Source organism: Nyctibius grandis, chromosome 11 (assembly GCF_013368605.1).
Source record: "Nyctibius grandis isolate bNycGra1 chromosome 11, bNycGra1.pri, whole genome shotgun sequence".
Classification (NCBI taxonomy): Eukaryota; Metazoa; Chordata; class Aves; order Nyctibiiformes; family Nyctibiidae; genus Nyctibius; species Nyctibius grandis.
This window is the reverse complement of record NC_090668.1, coordinates 13,787,648-13,812,426: the sequence shown is the minus strand read 5'-3', so window position 1 is coordinate 13,812,426 and position 24,779 is coordinate 13,787,648. Positions and strand designations below refer to the sequence as shown.

Sequence of the window (24,779 nt, the reverse complement as noted above, 5' to 3'; positions counted from 1 at the left end):
CACTGAGAAGATATTATAAAATTAAAGCGTCTGTAGCACAGTGCAATATAGCACACTGAAATACCACTCATCCTTTTTCAAAAGACATTTTCACTTCCCAATCTGCATATTCTGTAGCACATCATCTTTGCTAAAAAGTTTTCCACAAAATCCTTCATGGAGTTAATATAGGGCATAAAACTAAGTCTTGTTTTTAGAAACAAGGACCTTATCCAGGTCTCCTAGCTTAACAACTAACTCCACAACTCCTAAACACACTGGTTCAGCTCACTTCCCTGCAATCCCATGCCTCCTCATCCTTCCTCATAAGAACTTGAAGAAAAGCATTCAATCAACAGTTCATCTTTATTAGTCTCTCCTCCAGCTTTCCTCACAGATACATTCAGAAATCCTTCAGCTATGTTTCCAACAGGAGCTAGTAAACAGACTTTTGTTGAACCCAAAGAGTTAGCTCTTTCCATACCAAACCACCAAATAAGGTGGAAGAAAGTCTCTTAACCCACTTACTACAAACAGACCCAGAGGCACATATACGCGTTTGACTTGCAAAGAAGGAAGGAGAAGAGAAAAAGCAATCTTCAGACTGATTGTTCCTCTCTTGCAGACAGAAAACCATTTCTTCAAATTAGGATAATCTCAAGGAGGGAACTGATCCTTCAAAAAGTAAGAGACAACTGCTTTTTGTTTAATTTGTAAGTGAAAACAGAATAGTCTCTACACGGAGAACACACAGCAGAGGAATAAACAAAACAAGGTAATAAAGAAGTAAGAAAAGACTATAATAAGGCGATAAAAACCAGCCAGCATGCATTTAGAGACAAACAAGCCTGTCTTCCTCCTTTAACTGATCATTCATGCAGTGAGGGGGAGGGAGGAGGAAGGAGCAGTAACTGAGTTATTTAGACTATAGTGAGACTTTTGATGTCTTGTAACATTCCCACAGTAAAATGACTATACTGTAGATTCATCGAAACCACAAGATTTTTTCCAGTTGTGCACCAAGTGTACTCTAAGAGTACATAACAAGCCTTCCGCGTTTGGCAGCAAGCTATCACCCTGACATTATGCAATGTTTTCATTAACTCCGATGGTGAAACAGTGTGTTTATGCAGTTTATGAACAAAGCTAAACTGGAAGAGTTTGCAAGCACTGTTGCTACGAAGTCTAGTTCTGTCTTCCAAACTCAATAAACGGGCAAAGTGATCAGAAGTCATTAGAGTGAAGTTCAATAGAAGCAAGAGCAAAGCTCTGTACTTGAGAAAGGAAACAGCAGTCCAAACATGCAACGTGAAGCAGCTGACTAGGCAGCTGTACTGCAGAAACGAAATTGTGATGATACCATGGATCAAAGCTAGGTAAACTGATATGTGGTTACTGCAGAAAGAGAGAAAAAAAAACAGAACTCATACATCACTCCAAGAACACTGTATGGAAGAAAGGGAGATAAATCATTCTTCTCACTGGTACTGGTGAAGCCTGAACCAATGTGACCACTGTATTTTAAGATGCTTCAACACTTTAAGAACAGCAGTGCAGGAAAGGTAAAGCCAAGCAGCAGCCGCCAGTATTTCAGTTACTGCATTCTCTAGACCTGGTATAGAGGTAGTTATGTGAATGTGCGTAGAGCAACCACTGCCCTTCCACACTGACGCCCCACCTGATGGGTAAGGCCTGAGTGATGCTCATGAGACATGACCTGTGAATGCCCTGTGCCTTTGTACGACAAAGGAGTAAGTCCATATTTTCACCCGCGCTTTCAGACCTCTTCCCCCACTTGCAAAACTGCTCCATGGATTTCCTATGCAACACTCCACATTCCATGCCCTCCATCCTGCTTTCATATATTGCATGTTTGTATCTGTAATTTTCATTTCCCTTATTATAAAGAGAGGTAAGTACCTTAGGGCCAAATCTCCCTTTTTTCTTCATTTCTGCTCATCCCTCTCACCTCCTTAAATTAAAATATTCTACATTTCCCACTATTAAAAAGTGGTTGCACATTTAGATCTCCCCTTTCTTCTCCCGCACCACTCATTTTTGCTGGTGATAACAAGAATCTTACTGGTAGCGTGACAAAGGCTAAACCATACCTTCTCTCAACATGCCTGGACATTCCAATCTTATTAAGTATAGTTTTAAGCTTCATTCTGACTACAAGAACTACATCTCTCTGCTCCAAATGGATTCTAATTATTTGTAAGAATGAAAAAAAACCCAAAACTTTTCAAGTATTTTTAAGTCTGTTTCTTTACGTTTCACTTGGTGTGCGGATTTGCAGTCTACTCAGGATTTTGGGAGCCTGTAGAAAAATGACAACTGGCAAGCTGAGGGGTCTGCTTCTCCCCTGTTCTTTGCTATTAATTTGCGACAATTGGAAGCAGGTGACTGCACACTTGACTGCTTGTATCCTGTGGTGCAGCTGCTATGCAGAAAGCAGCACATGTAAACATTTGCATGATTCGTGTCTCCTCAGAGTCTCTGTGGGCTGCATGTGGCATTTAGGCAGCACTTTCACAACCCCCTTTGTGCGCAGTATTGCTCTATTACATTAGCACACAGTTCAGCTACATGTATTTACTAAAATGGCTGGAGATGCTCTCCAATGTTTGGCAAGATCAACGATTTATTTCAAGATTTTTGTTAATTGTCTTAAAAGAATGTCAGGACATTACTTCTGAAGGGTTTCACCCAGTGTGTGACAGACGTTTTACAAGGATAGAAATCTCAATTTATTAACTGTCAGCTTAGGTAAAAAAAAAAAAACAAAACACCACACCACAACAACCTGAAAACTTGCTTTCTTTACAAATTTGGTTCCCTCTACATCAGACCAGTTAAAAAAAGGCATCTGATCACTTATCATACAGCAACTAAAAATATTTCCAATGTTCTAACTTTTTCTGCCTAAAAATTGAAGAAAAGAACAGACAAAGGTCATATAGAGGTTTTGAACTGCTACAGCGGAACATTGTAAAGCTGCAAATATTGACTTGGGTTCTACCTGGCTATTTTGAAATTTTATTTCACCCTGACAGTAAATAGTTTTCAAACTTCAGGGTCTGATATTAAAATCTAAAGAGATTCTAAGAACAACCTGCCTTGCCGCAACAATCAGGTGAAGGTTTAAGCAATTAAGAAACAAGGAGGAAAGCAAAGAGAAAAATCCATTTCAAATCCCTAATACTAAAACCCCATTATTTTATGCATACGTTTATGTTCATTTCTATACTATTGTCACACCATATAATCCTTGCAGCATATACATACAAGAAATCCACCTGAGTGGTCATTTATGCAGTGTTGCTATTAGCAAACACGTCATTAACAAACCTAATTAAGATGTGTATGTCATGTGTTAGTATTTAATACGCGGCTATCTAAGCTGTATTAAAGCATTTCTCAAAACACCAAAGTGATTATAACACAAGAATGTGATTTTAAACCAGAAAGCAACCAAGTAAGCAATATAATCATCAAACTTTTAAGAAACCCAAATATCTAAGCAAGTAATTTTTTTAATTAACACTCAGAATTCTACGATGATCACTTAGAAGATTTGTTTAAAAAATAACCTTGCTTTAACTAACAGGAATCAATAATCACTGCTCATGTGGATCAAAATAGAAGTCATGACATATTTTCAACTCTAGGGGCATCAGCAGCTGTTGCTATACTGCAAAAGGGCTAAAGTGTTATAAACATATACGTAGACAGTCGACTTTATTTTTCTGTAGAATCAGATGTCAGTAATCCAGATAAAACAGTAACCAAATAATCGTGAAAAAATAATATTTCAGCATGCTTGTTATCAGACACCTCCTTCATAACTGGAACAAAAACCACTGTCAGGTTATAAAACACCACAGATGGAAGTTATGGTTATTTTCAGGGTGGTTTTCAGCTACACTGTAACATTTTTTTGCCTGTGCTGGCATTGTCTGCCGATGCCCGCTTTGCCTTTGAGCAGCTCTCGCCTCAGCACTGCAGCTCTGTGCTAACAAGCCGACTGTATTTCACACACAAAATGCAGCATTCCCACAGCAAAATGAGTTTGCTGCGGTGTTTGTCTCCCCTCCATCCAACCAAGACAATGGAAAGCCGAGGGGCAGGCAGGACACCAGGCTGTTCACCGCCTCCAGAGGGTACCTTCACGGTGCCGTTGGCATTTGCCCAGTTGAACCCGAGTACCTGGATTCTCTCCCATCCCCCAAAATGACAGGGAAGGGGATAAGGAAACAGGGCGATAACACCGAAACAAAATACCAGGCTACTTCTAATCCTAGAAACAAAACGAAAGAAGAAAGAAATATCTCGATAAACCGTTTACCTCGTTCCGGCTTCATGTTCTCTGTTTCCTCGGAGAGGTCTGCAGGAGCCGCAGTGCTCTGCCGCTCCCCCCGAGAAGCCTGGCTGTCGCCGCCTCCAGCTAGCGATATTAATTATTTCTCGCGTGTGAAAACAATGAGCCGGAGGCCGGCCGCGCCGCCGGGGGCTCGCCCGACCCCGCCGCTGGCAGCTGGGCCCGCCGCGGGCAGGCTGGCGGCCGGCCGGGGGAGGCTGAGCGGCGGCGGCGGCCTCTCCCCGCGCCCGGCCGGGGTGTCCTTCCGTGACACGGCGCCGAGCGGGGCTATTTATAACCTGCCGTGGAAAAAAATCCCACAACAACAGACCTCGGCTCACCCCCGGCCGCGCCGGCTCTGAGTCACCGCGGCCCCAGGCGATGGCAGCCCCGGCCGGAGTCCCCTCCCTCCCGCCTGCCCCGAGGAGGGAAGCGAGCGGCCCCCCCGGCCCGCGGCCCCCACCCCGTCACCGGCCGGCGGCTGGCGGCGGGAGGCTGCCCAGCACCTTCATCCCCGGCCCCGTCACTGCCGCCCGGGCTGACGGGCCGTGCGCCCCGCGCTTCGCCCCGGTCAGACGGCCCGCGCCTCCCGCCGCCGCGGAGCGCTGCTCTCCATGGCTCTGCCTCCTGCCCTTCCTCCTCCTCCTCCTCCTCCTCCTCCTCCTCGCCGCTGACTAACTCCCCTCCTCTCCGCCAGGCACTCCCCGCCTCCCGCCGAGCGGGGCACACACATCACAGCCCGGCAGCGGCGGGCAGGGCAGCTCGGCCGCGGCAGACCCGCAACGCTCGGCCACCTCGCCGGCCGCCGACAGGGCGGAGCGCGGCGACAGCCCGCCGGAACCGCCGGGCCCCGCGCCGCGCTCATCCCGCCCCCGGGCCGGGCCCGACCGCCCGGCCCCGCCCCTCGCCCGCCTCACGTGCCCCACGGCGGCCAATCCGCTGCCCTCACTTCCTGCCTGGCTGCGCGCCCGCCGAGCAACTCGGTTGTCATGGCAACAGAGCGCCGGCGCGGCTGGGGCCTGCCGGCGGTGGTGGGCCCGGCCCGGCGGGGAGCGCGGCCGCCGCTGCCCTGGCGGCACGCCGCCCCGCTGCGGCTCGTCGGTTTACCCAAACGGCATTCCTCCCCTCACCTTCCCCCCCCAAGTATTTCGGCAGGCATGTTCCCGTCCCGCGGAGGAGGGCGGCCCCTCACTCACCCGGCTCCGGCGGCGGCTGGCGCGGCCCCTCAGCCCGCTCCCGCGAAGGGCCTTTCCCGCGCTGCTGTCACCCGCTTCCCGGCTCTCCCCGTGTGCCCTGTACAGCTGCACAGGTGCTCTCACCCCGGACCCCGTGTTTTCGTACAAGCGCGTGCCCATCGCTGTAGGGGTTTATATATGTACAGGGGCGAGCGGTGGTTCGGAGTGTGAACTGCCCGGTCCGCGGGAGGTGGTGACCCCCACCCAGCCGCCCCACCCGGCCAGAGGAGCTGCGAAGGAGGGGAGGAGGCCTCGTGTGCGCTCCTGGCCCCGGGGGAGGCCGCTGCCCTGATGCCTTCCCCTCACAGCCCATTGACTGTCCTGCCCAGAAGTGCTGTGCTTGAGGCTCACTTCACACTGATAACTATTTTGTGCGGAGAAACAACGGAGTCAGCTGGGGTGTGGTTACACAACCCCCTTAATCCAGCAGAAATTCAAGTTCCCCAAAAGGGACTGGCCTGCGCCGTCCCTCGTTTCAGGGCCTGCATGGCTGCCTGGCAAAGCAGGTCAGGAACTGAGGCTGCTGCAGGCGAACCTCCGCGTGGCTGCGGCCCTTTCTGTGCCCTGAGCCCTCTCTGGCGGGGTGCTGGCACGCTGCCCCCCAGAAAATGGGGGCACAAGCTGCTGTGGTGATAGAGCTCCCTCTTTCACCAGGGGCCCAGATCTGTGCAGGCTACAGTGGCTGTGGTGTCATGGCCTTGTGACAGTAGAGGCCATAGGTCTTTCCCCTCTCAGGGGAAGATCCTAGCTCACCTGGAGACCATACCAGGGCCAGGGAAAGCTCCACAGCCAGCCTTATTGCTCTGAGTTGGACTCAGGCAGAAAAGATGGATGGGATGATACAGGCCTCTCTTGCTTTAATGTGATCCTGTAGTTGGGACATACACAGACACCACCGCACCTCCAGTCATTACATTGGCAATTCCCTGCCACTGTGATTATTGTTTACAAACACTTCCATGTTATAGACTGAACCCTTTGGGAGGCACTCACTCCCTACAACAAGATGATTTATAAATATGCACGTCTTCTGCCTCTTCTATAGGGGTACAATGTGCATGGGTCAGTCAACTCCCCATCCTTTCTGGTGTGCCATGATCCCTGTGGATGCATATACACCTAGGATCTGCGTAGCCACCCTCTTCTCACAGCTAGCTGAGCAGCCACTGAAGATATTGCAAAGAATGTAAAATTCCAGAACAACTCAATTCTACGCTGTTTGGCTTATATGAACTGCACTTATTTCCCTCCCTCATTTATCAGTTGTACATCATTACACTGGGAGGGTGCTTCACAAAAGAAACCGTCCATTAAACACCTCTCAGTCATATGCTGAAATGCACAGGCAAGTAGGAGGGTATCACCTGCAGTGCTTTGATATTACGCTCATAAGTACATGAGTGTCACTTCTGTTGCTGTGTGACTGCTGTAGCTGTGTTCGGTAATTACAGATCTCAGAGCTCTCTGCCGGATGCAATGTAATTGCAAATGTGGCAATGCAGAATTATAAAAGGAGGAATGTGACTGAGCAATAAATATTGTAGATGTATGTATGTGTGAAGCTCAGCATGACTACACTGGGCATGATTCAGCCACCTGTCAGATCCTCCTACCAGTGACAGTCATCCTAATGAAAAGTCATATCCTTTAGGCCACTAATTGTTGCTGTAAGACATTGCAAATTAGTTTGTAGGTTGTTCTAATATTGGTTTTGCAGTCAAAATCAAATCTGTCTTTCTACTGTTTAACTACAACTGTAGATATTTAACTGTTATGCTTCACACAGTATTTTTTAATAGTTTTTAAAGTCTTAATTGCACTTTGGCACTTCTTTTTTAAGCAGCTCACCAGACACAAATAGGTCCAACTTCCAAGAAAATGCTTTCTCAAAGCACTTTTTCCATGGTGTTGACTTAAATAATAAGCCAAATAGTAAGTGTACAGTTTCCAATTACTCCGTGGTTGTTCTTAAGAGTTCAAGGCAATGGGAAATGTAGGTGCCAGCCTGAAAGCCACTTACCATAAAATAAAAGGAAAGTTCTAAGGGATATGACAAAAGTAAGCCAGCTCTGGTGTGCAGATTCCTGTTCTACACGACTGCGTAGGAGATTTCAGGGTCAGCTTCCCCTCTTGAGTCAGACCATTTCTGGACCCAGAGAGCAACAGGCATGTCTGAGATACATGTTGCAGGTCCTGCTTCACTTTAGACAAAGGAGGATGGTTTCTCTTTTGACCACACAGATGTATAACATCTGAAAAAAGCAGAACAGAAAATTGAGAATTATTCGAGACATCTAATTTTACAATATTTCACATATAATATTAAAAGCAAAATAAGGATAAACATCCCAAACAAGTTTGTGGGCTTAGTTTGGCTAAAATGGCTAAAAATGACCTTGAACTCATAACTTTCCTCCCAGTCACCAACTGAATGATGAACACTGCATAAATACACAGAGAAAATATGGCATAAGGGGCTTCAACCATGGGAATTCACTTACACATACTTGGAAATTTTTTTGAGAACAATGACAGTACTGAAATGCATTTCTGACCTCAGAAGCTGGACATCAAGTTAAAACATCTGAAAAGCATATGGGTGCATTACGCATCGCACAAAAGCAGGATTAGCTTAGAAACACTAACAGAACTTTAACTGCCCTCCCACTGCCAAGTCTAGACCAACACGTACTTCTGGGAGCACAAGCAGGGACAAAACCAGGTTTCTTATGGCTTTGTCTCTCGTGGTTGATTAACTTTGGTGTCTAGACAGGTGAGAGCTTAGGCTGCAGCATCCGCGCAGTCACAGCAGCTCTCGCATTTACGGTCTCTGGTGTTGAACAGTGTGAGTTTCAATGGCAGCCTCTTTCTCAGTGGAAGCCTTAACAGGGCTGCTCTACCTCCTTCTTCTCCTGAAATGCATCAGACCTTTATTCTCTTATGAACACTACCCACGTGTGAAGCTTGGCTGAAACTGGCCATTCGATTTTTTAAAAAAATCCCTACTTGGGGCAGCATGACACAGTGTTGTCACATAAGCCTTGTTAATATAGAAATGAAGGGGTTTTTTTTTTTTAAAAAAAAAAAAAAAGATAAATGTATAGCTGTGTTTTCTTTCAAAACTTCAGCACTTTACACTTTTGGCATGGTCCCTGCAAGCTGGAAAAGAGTGTATTTTAGGTTATATCCCCACGTGTCTTTTCAGCTTTAGCTGTCAAAGAAGTGAGGTCTGATGCAGCAGATCAAGATTCCTGTGATTCCTGGAGACAATTACTGCCTGTTAAGTGGTGTGGCACAACTGCTTTTGACAGGGCTGCCACCTCTGTGGTATGAAGCCACCACACTTGGAAGAATATTATAGCCAAAGGATGAAGACAATCAGAAATAGACTAGAAGATACAGTATGAAATGAAGAAAATTTGAGATGTGCTGAAAAAAACCTATGAAGAATCAGCTGTAATTTAATTGTCACCAGCAGTAACCACTTTGGAAAGAGCATTAAAATAGAAATGAGTTATGTGCTTGTAGGAATTTATTAGTCTGCAAGAACAGAAGAGCCAGCTGTTACTGAAACTGAGAGAATTAAAAACCAATATAATTAAAATGTCAATATGTTCTAGAAGTTTAGTTTCAGGGGTTATAACTAGTTTGGGTTCGTTTTTTAATTCATCAGTGTATACAGATAAGTGGGTCTAGTTGATTGGAAGAGAATTCATCGTAATTCTTTCTCAAGATACCTATAACCACAATAGCAAGGATAGCTTGAGAAAATTGTCTTCTATTCTAAAATGTATGCCTACCTTTGTGTTACCGCCATTGGCTTCAGCCTCCAATACTTCTGAGTATATGGTTTAGCCCCATTCATCCTCATTTAATATCTAGATTTAAGTGTTTTAGTAGCATCAACCCAAACAGATCCAAAAATACATTAAAAATGCCCAAACTACATTTCCCATCTCTACAGTTATCAGGTAACGTGGCTCATTATGTCATGCAGAGATACCTGAGTGGCATTAAGGCAGTGCTTCCAGAGTCCCTCCACTTGCTTCGTTTCACACTGATCTGAGAAGCAGGAAGACCTTGCCAGTGGGAATCACGGAGGAGGGTTTGTTCTGTGTTCAGCTCCAGCTCGTGCAGTTCTTCCACAAAGCTTCTCACCAGCATAGTTTTGAACAGCCCTTAGGCCTCTCTCAGTTACATTTGGGGCTTGCCTCAGGATCAAAGAGAAGAAAGGAAATTCATCTCATCTTTTCCTTTTGAGTCCCCAAACACACTGTTGTATCAGAAAGTCTGACAAGATGGGCTATACTCATGTTCTACAGAGTACTACATGATGAGAACTCTGTGTACTGATGCAGTTACACATATGGATAGGAAATGAAAACCTTCAAACCAGGATGTCCAACACTAGCCTGTAACAATATTTGGGCATTTAAATAAAACAGCCTGATTTTCAAAGGAAAAATCATCTCCAGATCCCATTGACTTCAGCAGAATTTGTCAATCCACAGCATTTTTAAAAACCAGCCCATATCTACTCAGGTTCCTAATTATGGAATTAAGCACCTCATTTTAGATACTTATTTTTGAAAATTTTGGCCTATGGGCTTGATTCTTGTCTTGTTACATCAGCTCTCCCTGGTATAATCACGTCAATTAAGTCAGTGGAGTTACTTCTACAGGAAACCTGTCCCATGACTGGAAAATCAGGATCTGCGACAGAGTAGGAAAAGAAATATTTTTGCTTTCTTTCTTCAAAATACACAAATCATGGTCCTGGTGCTAAATATTTTGAAGAGAGTAAACAAACATAACAAATGTAAATCAAGAGGTGCTCTACTGTTAGACCCTGGTGTTCGCTAACTTACAGTGATTTCTCTTTTCAAACAGTTCCTACAAAAAACCTCCATTGCTTAATTTCACTACTAATTGGCCCTTTCCAAGTAAAAATATATAGTTATTATAATGTTCTTACCTCCTAAATTCACTTTTTGAAATTAGTAAAATGACATCTGGGGATTTTTTTCCCTGTGTGCTCTCAAATTCCTTTATTTTCCAAGTATTACTTTCCCACTGGAGACAGAGCCAAGACTAAGTTGAGAGGGAACTATGAGAACAGCAGAGCAGTAATTGCACTCCTCGCAAAAGGAAAGCTTATCCTCCTCACCAGAAATAATTTCCTGGACTCGACACTTCGCTACTAAACCTTGTTTACGTACAGGAGATTCCTTTAGCTGGAAGCAACCCGGTCCCTGTCTTGTGCTGCTCCTCAAGTTCCCCCAATCACATGGGATGCCCTGTGCCTTCTTCACTCTTCTGGCAGCAGCGACAGGAGCTTAGCACCTCTCAGGCTGGAATCTCTTCTGCCACTCTTCCAGAGACTGAGGTCTAGCAGTCAGGCCTTCTTGCCAACAGAAATTAAGCCCTTCCTGTGTTTCCATAACTCACTTTGGAAACAGTAACTTGTATAATCTTCTCTGTTTGGAGCAACTCCTAAAATGGTATTTCATAAATCTTGTGCTCTTCTTTAGTAACTCATAATTAGATACTAGCTCTGAAAGAGAATAGTGCTGTCTCATCTGAAGTGGTGACTAGTGGTAAAGGAAATATAGAAGGATAAAGATAAAGACACGTAAAGGTTCTGCTTTACAAAAAGACTAACCATGCATTCTGTATAAATGTCAATCTAAGAGGATACCTACTCAGTAAGATTGCAACAGTTAACTTTCATTGCATCAGCACTTGACTAATCAGGCAGTAATGCACTGAAAAGTAAACAATGTCCTTGTGAATAGATCATTAATTTCCAAAAGAGAGGGAAATTCTTCTCTTTTATATAGAAAATCTTTTCTGTGGCTGTAATATTCATTCTAGACTGGAAACTAATTTTTTTTTCAATATTTTTTCAAGGGGATTGTGCAAGTTCACTGATGAACGCTAACATTACACAATGTTTACCCAGGACTAAGCTTGATGGAAACATTAATCAGAAAATATATAGGTTTCCATATTAAAATTGAAGTTTTTGTAGCAACAGCAAGCCCTGACATTCACTGGACAGAAGCTAGAGATACCCGTTTGCCAAGAGAAACAGCAAGACATCGCCAACAGTATACGTTCTTGGGAAAATAGAAGCACAAGAACTGTTTCCAATGTAGGTCATCTCTCGCCACTCAGCACTCTCAGTTTACTTTTGAGCAGGTATATCCAGAATCTATACCCCAGTTACTCGTTGCAGTGATCCAGCACGAATCCAAGCACCCCATTTATATTCTTTCTATTAATTTCAGTTGAAAGTGAGCGCATAACACTTGGAAGGAGGTGTTCGGAGTTTTGCAATGCCGTTTTCCTATTGCTAATGGCTTGATCTATCTTGCAATAATTTCCAGTGCAGTTCTACACAAGTAATTGCACCAAATTAGTTGCTGGTGTAACTCCACCTGGTAGGAGTTCATGAAGTTCACTCTCTCATCTACGACAGGACTCACGTTCGCAGCCTTTACCCTCATGCGCCTCCATTGCTACTGGCTGCTCATCTGGAGCTTGTAACACAACCACCTTTTGCCAAATTTTTCTACACAGCTGTCTGCAGACTTGCCATCCCATTCAGCAGCTGTCAGGCAGGCCTTTGGACTTGCCAGCTTCAGGCTGTGCTTTTCCTCTGTCACATTAGTACCCATTTCATAGAAGAGTCCAGCAGCCACAGGTGTAGCAGAGCCAGCATCCCTCCAAAGGGCCATCTTGTCATACATCTCACCCTGCAAGCATAGCTGTTGCACCTAGGAGAAAATTGACACAGTGAGCATGTTCACAACACATTAAAGAATTACTACAGCTACACTGCTGAGTGTATTGAAGTTACCGACAACTTTCCACAGGCACTATAAATGAAAAGGGTAATTCGTTTATGTAAAGAAGCAATTACCTTTCTGGAACAACAAGTCCAGCCTATAGTTCCACCCAGGCTAAATTAGTACCACAACTCCTACTAGACTTACAAGAGAGCAGGGCAGGAAAGTAGCACGTTGTTAAATACAGGGCAATATTTAATGTAACCACACGCATGGTTTACAAGAGAAGTTGCATACTATTTACTAAAGTAGTCAGTGAGTTGGGGCTTATTAGGTAAATACCAGATCTATTGCAAAACTGCCATGGCCTCGTTCTAAAAAAATTTAGTTGCCTAGTTACTAGCCCGAGCCCTTTTAATACAGTCATGGCCATTTAGTGGCACATACTACGTGTTAATAGTAAAGACTGAATAGAAATTGCACTGAATAGAAATGGCTGCACATAGTCATGAAGACTGATTTTTTTGAATATAGAAATCTGAAAATTACTCAGATTCAGGTGTCTCTGGTTGCCAGTTTTTGTTCTTTTTTTTTTTTTTTTTTCTTTTTTAGCTAAAAAGTATTCCCTAAAATTCCACTCATTAGCTGCTGTCCTGTAATTGTACAGTCCATAGTGAAGAATGCTGTGGCTCACCTCACTTGTTGGCAGTGTCGGTTGTATCAGTCGTGGGCTCATCTCCACTCTCTTCATACACCAAAATTCCCCAGATAAAGACCAAGCCTACATCTCTCACCCCAAGCATAGTGTTTGTAAGCTTTACGGTACCTAAACCAAAACAATTTCTCTTTTCAGGAGTCTGACATCCTCTGGAAAGTGAGAGCATAATAGCAACTATAGCAAAAAAAAAAAAAAAAAATTAAAAAAATGAGCATTACAAGCTGAACACTGAAAGGGCTGATTGTACTTTGCTGTGCAAAAAAAAAAATATATCCATGCCTGGCAATGTCATCAGTGGTGAAATCCTTGGCCGATATACAAAGGTCAACTTCCCTTCATACAGAGAGAGCTAGGATTTCAACTCGGGCTGTATTGGGTAGTGCTTTCTTTGCTACTTTCACACTAGATCAACTATAATTTTAATCCTTACGGTTGATTTATTCTCATGTTGTATAACATTATTTGAAGGGGAAGGGAAGTTGACATTCATTCAAGGATCTCAAAGGCAATAAAATATAGTATGTAGACTCAAAAAATAAACAAAATTGCAGTAAGTTATTAAATTGCTCACCTTTGGATGTCAATTAAAATTTGAAAATTAAAAAGATTGCTGTACGTATTTATAGCAAAGTCAATCTTTACTTAATTAGGCTAGGTATTTTTTTAAAACTAGCGATACGGTTAGAACGTTGTAGCTGTATCTGTGCTTATATTGCTTTTGGCTCCTGGATTTCTTGATTAATTTATTTTCCCTTTAAGTTTTTTAACTGAGTTTCTTTCTTTGCACAAAACATAAGCAGCTTCACTGCCTGGAAAACACAAGGCCTGATTGTTCTCCTGCTTACACCAGTGCAAATCAGCAATGATCCCACCAGTCTATAGAATTACATCAATGTAAAGCTGACGTCAGAGAGATAGCAATCAAAGCCCTTGTTTCAAAGTTAATTGTTTTTGCTTAAAATAAGAAGAGATGAGTACAGAGCGCATTTGTTCCCCTTCTTAACTGAAATGTCAAAGAAGTGCTGCAGTTTTGGCACCCAGTCTGTGTGGGATTTGCACACATGGGTCATACTTCAAAACCAACCCATCATGCTAAGAGTCCATTTCCTTGATCTGATTTTAGGGGAGGGTTTTGTCCTGTTTGTTTGCTGTCATTGAGACAACTTTTTCCACTGTCCAGAGCCAGTAGCAAACTGTCATCAGCTGTCAGCAATAAAGCTCCAGCAACAAATACATGGCCCATTTGAAGCCATTCCTCAGCTTTGCTTCACCATGTCCATCGCTCTGCACATTTAACGCTTTCAGATTTTTGTTGGCGAATGAAAGCAGCATCATATGGAGACTTGCAATCTTCCCCCTGCCCCGCCTTTTTAAAAAAACAGATATATTGCTCAGGAAAGGGACTGAGTGGAGAAGGTGGGAAGAGGATACATTCACAGAGCTCCTGGGCTCTGGACCGTCTCAGGAGGCTGCCATAGACTACAGCATCTTTAGGAGGTCACTAACTTATGGCAGGTGCCTTCCTGAAGCCCTAGCATAGCATCAACTTGTGAAGACACAAATTGTGTGAAGTCACTCTTCTCTGCTTCCTCCATGTCTCTGGTCACTGTAGCACCAAATCTTCATCGCTGCTTTGTCATCAGCCTTCTGGATTAACCTCCCTTATGTTTAAAAATCGGAAGGTTGGGTCCTGGTTGCAATGGAAACTTGCTCTGGCAACCACAGCCATCCATAGCCAAGGCACATTCAGTCGTGCATGGCAGAGGTGAGCTGGGCTCACACAGACATTGCAGCAGCTCAGGCACCGAGGGTGCCACTGAAGCGCCTGTGAACCCCCACCAACCACCACCACTCGCATTACGCCACGCACCCACTCACTGCTACCTGGCTGCTCTTATTTCCATTTCCCTCTGCAGATTTCGAGCACTGACCAGGAGCGCTGATTATTGTTTGCACTGCAGGACTTCCCCTTCTGATAACAGTCTCCTCCAGCTGTGCAGTAGGTGCCCAAAAGCTTTACCTGGCAGCAGTTCCAGGTGGTTGTATAACACCGGCTCAACAATGCTTGTACAGCATTAGCAGGGATTAAGCCTGTGCTCATTACACAAGCTGGAGCCACACGATCTAATTGATATACGCTGCCCCTCAAACAACTTTCACTGGAAGTTTCAAACTGAGTGATCTAGAAATGACATCCAAATTGAAGGGCTGGCCTTTTTTTGCATCGTTACTCAAACACCAAGAGTACCATGGATGTTGATCAGTTCCTTACATACATATTATCTAGCAAAGAAGTAGCCTGAAATTTGTTTATAAAATAAAGTACTTGAGCTGTCACAGCATGCAGAGAAGCTACAGTTTGTGTTGAAGAGAAAACTCAGAGATTCCCTTGCACTTCTCTGGGGTAAGGGAGTATATAATTCCAGTAGTATAGTTACAAGGAGAAAAATAGGCAAACCAGAGGTGAAGGAAAGAAGAGGAAAGCACACTAAGTTATGGATTAAAATAAACAGACAGGAGAGCAAGACTGATCAGCTCTGATCAGACAGTGGTGGTCCTCACTGTCCCCCAAACTCTGTTCTTACCCACAGTTGCTAGGAATTGCCAAGGCAGCATTGCCAGCACTGACCTCAAAACTCTGGAGACAAAGGATCCCAGGTAGGTAGGTCTGCATTTCTTCTTTCAATGGAAGCTAAACAGCGTTTCATCCTTCTGCAGTATTTGTGTGAAACTCCCAGGCCGTGTACCATGTCAGCTGTCATAAAACCAAGCTTGGTTGAACTAGAGTAAAACCATGGGCAGATCAGAAAATGGACACCAGCCTGGCACATGTAGAAACTATAGCTCTAGAAGGGTGTGCAACAGTGACGGACGTGTCGTTTGCTTATAAAATTCCCCCCCCCTGACTCCGACCCAGCAGTCCAGGCAGGTGGTAGGGACTCTTTTCCCAGCTGACCCCTTCCCCTTTGCCCCAGGACAGTCCCGAGGGTGACACACAGTGTTGTCAGCACATTAGGGTTTCATGCCAGAGGGCTCGGAGGAAGCTGAAGGGGAGATTGCTGCCAGACGTGGAACACTGGCTGCTCTGTGCACACAGGTGAGAAAGGCAGTATTTACCTACTGGAATAGATGATGTTTAATTATTTATTTTTCATGGCACGTAAAGTAGGTGTTGAGTAATGAGGCTCCATTGTGTGCCACATGCAGCAAGCACAGAAGAGGAAATATTCTTTCCATAAAGAGGTTGTATCCTGGAAAGGCAGAGCAGGAACACATACACAAACAGAGAAGGGAGTTGCCAAAGTTCATACTTTAAAAAAAAAATTAAAAAAAAATCACTCATTCAAGATTTGCTACTATTACTTTGTCAGGTATTCAATAAACTTGTTAAAACTAATTTTCATTCTAATAATATTGCAAATGAAATACACAGTAAACATTAAAAATGCCAAAGGAGTAGCTGTGATTCTTGATGTTTACTATGTGGTAGTTTAAGTATCATTTGTCATTGAAAGGAGACAAAAATAGAAAAAAACATTAAGTTCAGTCAGAATATAGTGTTCAGAAATACAGGCAGGAAATGAGGATTCACAATAGCTACCAGTGAAGAGTTTCATATTTTCAGTCATTTGTTTTTTATCTGGGGAGATGTTTTGAAGCAACACTTTTTCGCTCACTTTTGGCAAAGGAGCAGGCATTACAGTATACTTGTATTTCAGTGCATGAAAAGACAGAGTGTTAAAAATGTCTAAAACACCCGTGTTAGCTGTACTGGTGCCAGAGAACCTTAAGAGAAATGTGTGTTGCTTGGGATACTCTGTCCTGAACAGTATTTTCAACAGGTATAAATGCAGAATCACAATTAGAGGGTTGTTCTAAATTATAATCTGAATTTTCCAAAAATAAACCCTACCCTAACCTCTCCCATGCTGGCTTCACTCGCCGGCCTCTCCTTGGCAGTGGTTCCCTTGACTTGACTTAACTCCGTCTGCCTCTGAGGTCGGTTCCAGATTCTTTTCAATCCAATCAAAAAAACTTGAAATAAGAGAGCAGTGTTAGAGTTCAGTTTGCTAACTTATAAAAGACCAAAAAAAATCTGAAAAATTAATAGCAAAGGCTATAAAAAAGAATGAGGAATAGAAAATACATTACTGGAGAAGCAGCCTTTTCCCATTGCTGCTCTGAAGTCACACGCCTGCATGTTTTTGCACTAAAACCCCTTAAAACCACTGGCTTTTCCATCTTGTCAGATTCGGCTTTGTCATCAGGTGTTTGCAGATTACACGGAGCACAAGCCTTCTAAACAGCCTCTTTCCATTTATATACATTAATTGCTCCTGCTGTCAGCCAGAGGGAGATGTATCACCAGGAGGATAATATATAAAGCTAAGTGCTGTCTTGCCAGGGAGTGTAGAATAATATTCTGATTTTTATAGCGCCTTTTCCCGAAGGCCCACAAGGCACTTTACAAGTAAGATTGAATTAAGCTTGTCAGCACTCTGCATGGGAAGTAAATATTTCTTTTTCTATGTTGGAGAAGGGAAACTGAGGCATTAATACTAAGTCCCCAGCAAAGTATTTAGCTGCATGGCTTCAAGCCCTTTAAACTTCTCACATGATTTAATTAAGCACATACTCAAGTGTTTTGCTGGAGTAGTGCCTAAGAAAGATGCTACAGCCACGCTGCCAATTTATTCTGCAGCTGGGAAAACACCACGGGTTCCCCATCACTCACTCTTTAACAAGAACAACTTATTTTTAATCCACTGTTTTCCCTAAAAATAAGATCACATCTTTCAAGTCTCACCTGCGTGGTGCGGTGTCACCTGAGCCTGGATGAGTCCTGGGAGGTGACGTCCCAGCAGGAAGCCTGGTCTGCAGGGCTACGCGGGGCACCAACCTCTGCGACTGCTGCCGGTCAGCGTGCTGCAATGGAGACACGCTGTTTAATGTTGGACAGTTTGGTGTTCAAAGTGCCAGGCTCTGCTGTTTTGATTGAGCACATCAACATGAAATTCTTCAACACTTACGGCACACAGTGGTATTTCTAGTGTGTGAACATCTTTGATGATTCAGGCTTCTGTCTCTGGTTGAATCCCCGTGCAGCAGGGCTCTGAACACAGTTCAGCTCTGTTTAGATCTAATCACAGACCTGCTCTGACTTCCCAACACAGCTCAGTGGCAGCCATCATGTCTCAGACCTGCTCTTTGGTGTCTCTCTTCCATCCTGTTTTTCCCAGGTCTGCCTGGCTTACCTCTGGTCACACAGATGTGCCTTTCCATCTCCAGTTTGGCTGTTGAAGGTTCAAACGTGATCTTAGGTTTTAGTTAGGGCTGGTACTCAGCTGGAGGGCTCGTGGCAGCTGGCAGCTCGCTGAGGAGTGACATACCTGCTCTGTACCTAACCACACCATGCTTCTGGGCTCAAACCCTTACAAACCTGGCAGTAAACCTACGTCCAAGTACCATGTGTGTTCTATTCTCTCTTTCCTAAGGGGTCTAATGGCTATTTGCAGGCAGCCTGGTGGAACTGTGGAGATGCTGCTGTTTAGACCTGTGTATTCATGGAGACTGGAGTCAGCTCCGATTTTTTGGTACTACACCAGGCAATAACAGCAGAGACTCAGAAGCAGCTACCCTTGCGTAGGAAGGAGATAACTGTTCATCTGTTTAGATCAGCTTGAACATGAGTGGGAGTCCTAAGGCCCTTGGGTTGGGAGACACAGTGACCACTGATGTCACCACCCCCATGGCTCAGTTTACCAGTCAGTGTCCAGGAGGTTCTCATTAGACACTGGATGTCAGATACTCCTCCAGATGTGCCCTTGAGCTAACCATGCTATTGCAATCCTGAAGATGCGCCCAGGCTGCCTCTCAGAGCACAGCAGGCTGCAAACTCCTCTGGGGTGCCCAGCTGCATCACTGCAGGCAGTGAGGACAGGGCCACCCCCTTCCTGCACCCAGCCACAGGCACCCAGTACCTCAACAGCACCCAGCCTGTGCCAAGGACTGGGGGGCTCTCTCTGGAGAGCCCAGGAGGGATGGCTTTTCAGACAGGCCTTCTGCAGGTAGCCAGCATCATCTTCCAGCGTAACATTGCTCTTGTCCTAGAAATACCTGGAAACCTCTGCCCAAGCTGGGGATTTATTCTGTGGGCACACGCGGGGGCTGTCCCAGCCCCAGAGAAGCACCTGTTTGGGAGCCGTCACCCAAGGGACCCACACACCCCTAGTGGGTGCCTGCCTGGGCCAGAGACAGCATTTTTCCTGCAGGATGTGGTGAGGCTACAGCAAACGTGAGGAACCTCCAGGCTCCCAAGTGAATACTGAGCTTGAGAAAAAGGGACCAAATGCTAAAATGACCCCAGCAGAGGAATACAGGAGCACATGTTCCTGAGCTGAGGTAGCCTGTCCCTAGTTGAAAGCTGAGGGTCCCCTCTAGCATTTCAGGTGCTGTCATTCTCTTCCTTGTCATGCCAATGGCAGTACTAACAGCCAAATAAAGTGAACTTGTTTCTGTCCCTTATTGCACATGACTTCCTGCAATTTAGTGTTTGCCAAGTGAGGCACAATGTAAGAAAATAAGTGAAACATAAGAAAGGATCAATCTAAAGCACTTGTAAGGTCAAGTGCTTTGAAATAGCAGGACTGTATAACACTTCAGGGATTTTAAATCTGTTTTTAATGCATATCCTCATACAGATGATCCTACATAAGCAAGCCTTACATCGAAACTACCCTTTTAAATTAATATATAGATAATACGTCATTACTAACATTATATATAGTTTAATTAAAAATATAAGGAACATATAATTTCTGTTAGTTGTGAACAACACTTCTGGTGAATTAATTGCTCTGGGTAGGCCTCCTTTACAAGTGAGTGGAGCTGAAAAAGCCGCCAACACCTATCTGATGCAAAGCCCACTAAAGTCAGTTGAAAGCCTGGATGCTCGCAGTCAGCCTTGCCCTGGACCCTAATTTCCCCCTCCAGAGGTGCGTGCAAACCTCTATCTTCAGAAAACTATTACTAATCGCAAATGTTAAATTCATGAAGTAAACCCTCCAAACTCACAGCATTGATTTTCAATTAAAAAGAATTACAGCCAATAGATTTGGCATGTCTTACGTGCCTTCTGGTTCTGAAGTTTTTAGGAATTACCATCATGTCATTTTTTCTGATTTTCACAATAAACACGACAGCTCAAAGCATCCCCCCAAGTGAAAGTTACAGTTCTCATGTGTGTGCTTCTAGCTGGTGAGGCTTTAGGGAAAGGCTGGTTTTCATGAGACTTCTCATAAAACTGGGAGCAGCCACTCACATCGATCTGAAGGCAAGCTGTTCCTGCGAACATCTGAAAAGGACTTCCATGGAACAGGACGGGTCGGGGAACAGACCGTGTGCTAGGGTCAGCCCGGCACCCCACAGGATCGCTCTTCAGCCAGGCTTGTACTTTATAGTCTTTAAAAACCCTATAAATAAAATATAAGCTCATCATTAGAGATGTAAACTCATTGCAAAAGGTTCCGTACCCAAATCAGAGGAGTTTGGATCATACCAGCTGTATAAAGAGGAGCCTGCTAAAACATCTGATCCACATCCAGCCCCTTTTCCAAGCTTGCTGGCAGAGCTGGGGCTGTGGTTATGGCCTGACACTTGCACCTTCCACTCGTGAATCACCGCCTCTCTGAGCCGTTCCCGGAGGGATGCTGCACTCCTGGCCCAGCAGAGCCATCCCCTCCACGCAGCCCTTTGCCTTCCCAGGAGGGGCTGGTGGCGGGCGGGGACATGGGACTGGTACACGGACCTGCTCCTGGGACAGGGCCAGCTTCAGTCTCTGGGGAGCTGCTGGGCCCCGCGGCCCTTTGCAGCCCACGCACAGGAGCCTTTCCTCTTTGCAGACTGCTGTTTGCCACCTTCCAAGCAGGGGGCTGGCTCCCACCCGCTCCCAGCACCCCGCAGTGTGCTTGGTGCCTTCAGTGAGAAATGGCTTTAAGCATCATCATCCCCAGCCTGGCAGCGAGGGGCTGGCATGGCACAGACAGGAGCCCGTCCTTTCTGTCTGCCAAGGGCCTGACCCGCACCCAGCACAGCCCGTGGGAGCTCCTCCTCGGCTGCAGAGACCCAGGCTCCTTCTGCAGTCGTTCTGCCTAACTGCAGCATGGATCAGGCCCCAAAGCACCTCACTCCTCCTCAGTACTCTGAAGAGTTGTGCTTTCCCACTGCTGCGTTTGCTGGTTCTACCTCCATCGTTATCTGCACCTTCTCATCTGCGTGTTCCTATTCAAAATAAACATGCAAAGTCTCCCCGCACCTTTGCAAAGCAGCAGGGCAAGGGCTGCACAAAAAGGAAAGACGACAGCTTTTTCTTCTTGTCTAAAGGAACACTTTCAGCAAGTTTTTTCCTTTGGGCTTTCATCCAGAATATTTCCTAAGCAGATTTCTTATCTTGTTTACTCACTTTGGGACTCCAGTGATCTAGACAAGTTCGGTATCTGGAGGAATCAGTCCTGCTGGTAACTCCACACTGCCTTAGCGCAGCGTGGAATCCTCCACGGACAAGGGGACAGACCAACAGAAACCATCTGTACGTCAGGCAGCCCAAGCCTGGCTCTCAGGGCAGGGCAGGGGAGTCCTGAGGAGATCTCCCAGTTGTGATGCCCCAGGAATGAACCATGGGTTTGGGGTGGGGACTCCCTATACTTTTCAGCATGACACCAACCCCCTTGTGCATTTTTGGGAGCCACGCTCTCCTGCAAAAGTCCAGGTACTTTTGCTTTATACACCCCCTCCTTAAGAGGAGCGCCAGGGTGCTGCGGCTCAGGTGTGTGCTGGGCAGAGCAGCAGAGGCATGTCTGTGGAGGGTCCCCCCAAGCACCTCGAGCCCTTGCCGGCGGGGTGGCCATGTGCGCCCCAGGGTACCTGCCCTCTCCCGGCACAGCCAGGCTCTGCCAGGGCTTCGCCCTTTCCAGGCTGCTGAGCTCGGCAATGGAAACGCCTGGTGTTTTCCAACGTGAATCACAACGGCTCATTTTCTGTTTTCAGTGACTGCTGAGAATATGACAATTTTTCCCTTATTCCTGTGAATCTAACCACCACAGTCTTTCACTACCATAAAGAGTAAAGAAACATCTAATCCAGGATTTAAATTAGATCCAGGAAACCTCTGCTGTCTTTTCCTGCATAAAAGAGGTTTTCAAAATAAAAGGCAATTTGAATGTGGCTTTAGAGTACCAAACTGCAGCCCTAGGTCTGTCATTAGAAGTGTCAAATATCACAGAGGTTTGTTTAAAAGGGAATTAGTGGAGCTACTTGTATTTTAGTAATATACTTACACATTTTATAAGGAGTCAGAGGTCAAAGTACAGGCAAATGAACATCTATGTGGAGTCAGGATTTGTCCCAGTGGGCCGAAGTGAAGGGGCTGCAGCAAGGCAGGAGGGGTCCCTCGGGGCTGCAGACAAAGCTCTGCCCCTGCCTGCCTCAGCTGCTGCCCAAGCGAACAGCACAGGATGGAGAAGAGAAGGTGAGGGCCTGGGGTGTGGTAGTACAAGTGGAAGGTTTTGCCACTAGTTGAGGCTCATCCTCGTTCATCTGGTTCGAGCCCTTCACTTTACATAATTCGGAGAGCCTTCCCACAGCAGATTTTGATCTGTACACTTTGCAGTAAGGCTGGGAAGCGCGATGCATATTGGAGCAGTCCAGCAATACCACCCCCAGTCTCAATGCTTGAGGTTCTGGTCTTTTTCACCCCTTTCCCCTGACACCCTGGGATGTTTCCTAGCCTGCAGCACACTGGGATGGCATTGCTGTTCATCCTGTGCGACACACTTAAGAATGCCCTGAGCTGCTGAGGTGGCTGTACTCTGTGAATCCAGCACAGAAAAGCCCCCCAAATCCACACGGAGACTGTCTCCAGAAGGCTGAAGGAGAGGAGGACCAAGCAGGCAGCTTGTGACAAGCCAAAGATCCTTGATAACCACTGGGGGCACCTCCTTCCTACCTGTTCAGGGCAGGGCTGCTCCAGGGCTGAGTCCACACCCTCCTCTGTGGCTGCAGGTTGAAAGGAGATGAGGTAGCATCAAGAGCATCCTGGCTGCGGAAGAAGTGGAAAAGCATGAAGAGACCACACAGCAGAAATGGCCCTGGACACGTCAGAGTTGGAGGGAATAAAAGGTGCTTGGGGTAAGCCCCATGGGTTTACCTAGAGAACGCAGCAGCAGAGCTGCAGCTCCTACCAGTCAGCATTAAAAACCCAGAGCCAGGAGCAGTGCAGCTGTAGTAATAGAAAAAATTGCACGTGGTAGGATGCTTATGTGTAAGTATGCCATAATTAAGGTCTTCATACCTGTGCTTCCCATGTGTAATCAGAGATTAAGTCCATCCAGGAGGAAAAGGTTAAGAAATTGCAACTAGGGACATACAAGAGGTTAGAGCTCGCAATTTGGAAAAGGGTTGGCATTGGCACGCAGCAGTGGTGAGCTGGAGTGTCTGCACGCCGAGCATGCAGCGAGTGCTCCCTCGGCAATGCTGTCGCACTGGCGCTTGGAGAAAAGGCTGGCTTCGTTTTCTCCCAGCCTTAGTACGGGAAAGATTGTGAAAACAGCCCAGGCAGTGAGTGTGGCTGCAGCCAGCCTGGGAAAGGGAGCGCAGGCAGGGAGAGCCCAGCCCTACAGCTTCAGCCGGAGCTATTGAGAAGTGTAATGGGGACTAACACTGGACGCAGATACAGCATCATCCAGGCAGGGAGGACTAACCTTAGTGGCTGCACGAAGTTGAAAACCACTTTTAGGCACAGCCTCATTTGGTCTCTGGTCTTGCCCATCCGGGTAGGAGGCAGCCGTGGGGCAACAAGTCAGTTCTGCTGGCTGGCTGCTACTTCATCTTCCTTTTAGTATTTCATTTCTTCCTGTTGGTGATGTGCAAACGTCTTTCTCCGAGGAAAAATAAAAGGTGGTCAGCAAGCTGGGGAACCTTCAAGAGTTCTCTCTTCCCGATACACTGGCAAGGTCCTTCACAGTTCACTTGGCAAAAAACCTGCTTTGCCTAAATAGATGCTGCCTTACCCCTAGCTTGGAAAACTGGGGACTTCTGCAGACTTACACTGGCTAAGCCTGAGCCTGAAATAATACTGCAGCTTGTTCTGGCTGCTTTCATGGTCCTGCAAATGACTTAGTATTTTACCCATGCAGTAAATCAGCAAACCTGACTGTTGTGCATGTTCAGCTGAACCAGGGCTCACCTGGCAGCAGCACTTGTTCTCATTCTTAGACCTTTGCAAATCAATGATTTGCTTGTAACATTTTTTCCAATAGACTCTTGGATATTTTAAGTACTTTATTTGATACTAAAACTGTTTGACAAGTGATTGGGAAAGAATAATTAAACAACACTATCCAAAATCTATATTAAAATAGCAAACTCCCTTTTGGAGCCTGCATAGCAGCATGTACTCATTCCTACGTGGAATTTCCATAATTCCTCAATCAATTACCTGGAAAAAGCAGCCATTTTAATCAAAACCCTAAGGGTAGATGAAATCATGAGAAAACACGAGCTTTATTGCAATGGATATTGACTGTAACTCATTAAGATGTTAAGGTATTGACATCCCGTTTGATGAGAAAAATGTCTGATAGCAAGTGTACATAACTGTGTTACAGAGAATGCCGGTATCAACACATCATAATGAGTAA

General features: G+C 45.5%; 1 protein-coding gene across 1 annotated transcript in view; it reads right to left on the bottom strand.

Annotated features, from left to right (window-relative positions):
* ATOSA (atos homolog A) overlaps positions 1–4,532 on the bottom strand; it is a 49,304-nt gene extending 44,772 nt beyond the window's left edge. The window contains exon 1 of the mRNA XM_068410706.1: positions 4,328–4,532. Within this exon, the coding sequence (XP_068266807.1) occupies positions 4,328–4,343 (16 nt within the window). The 5' untranslated portion in view covers positions 4,344–4,532. The remainder of the gene's footprint in view (positions 1–4,327) is intronic.
* Between the last annotated feature and the right edge of the window lie 20,247 nt (positions 4,533–24,779).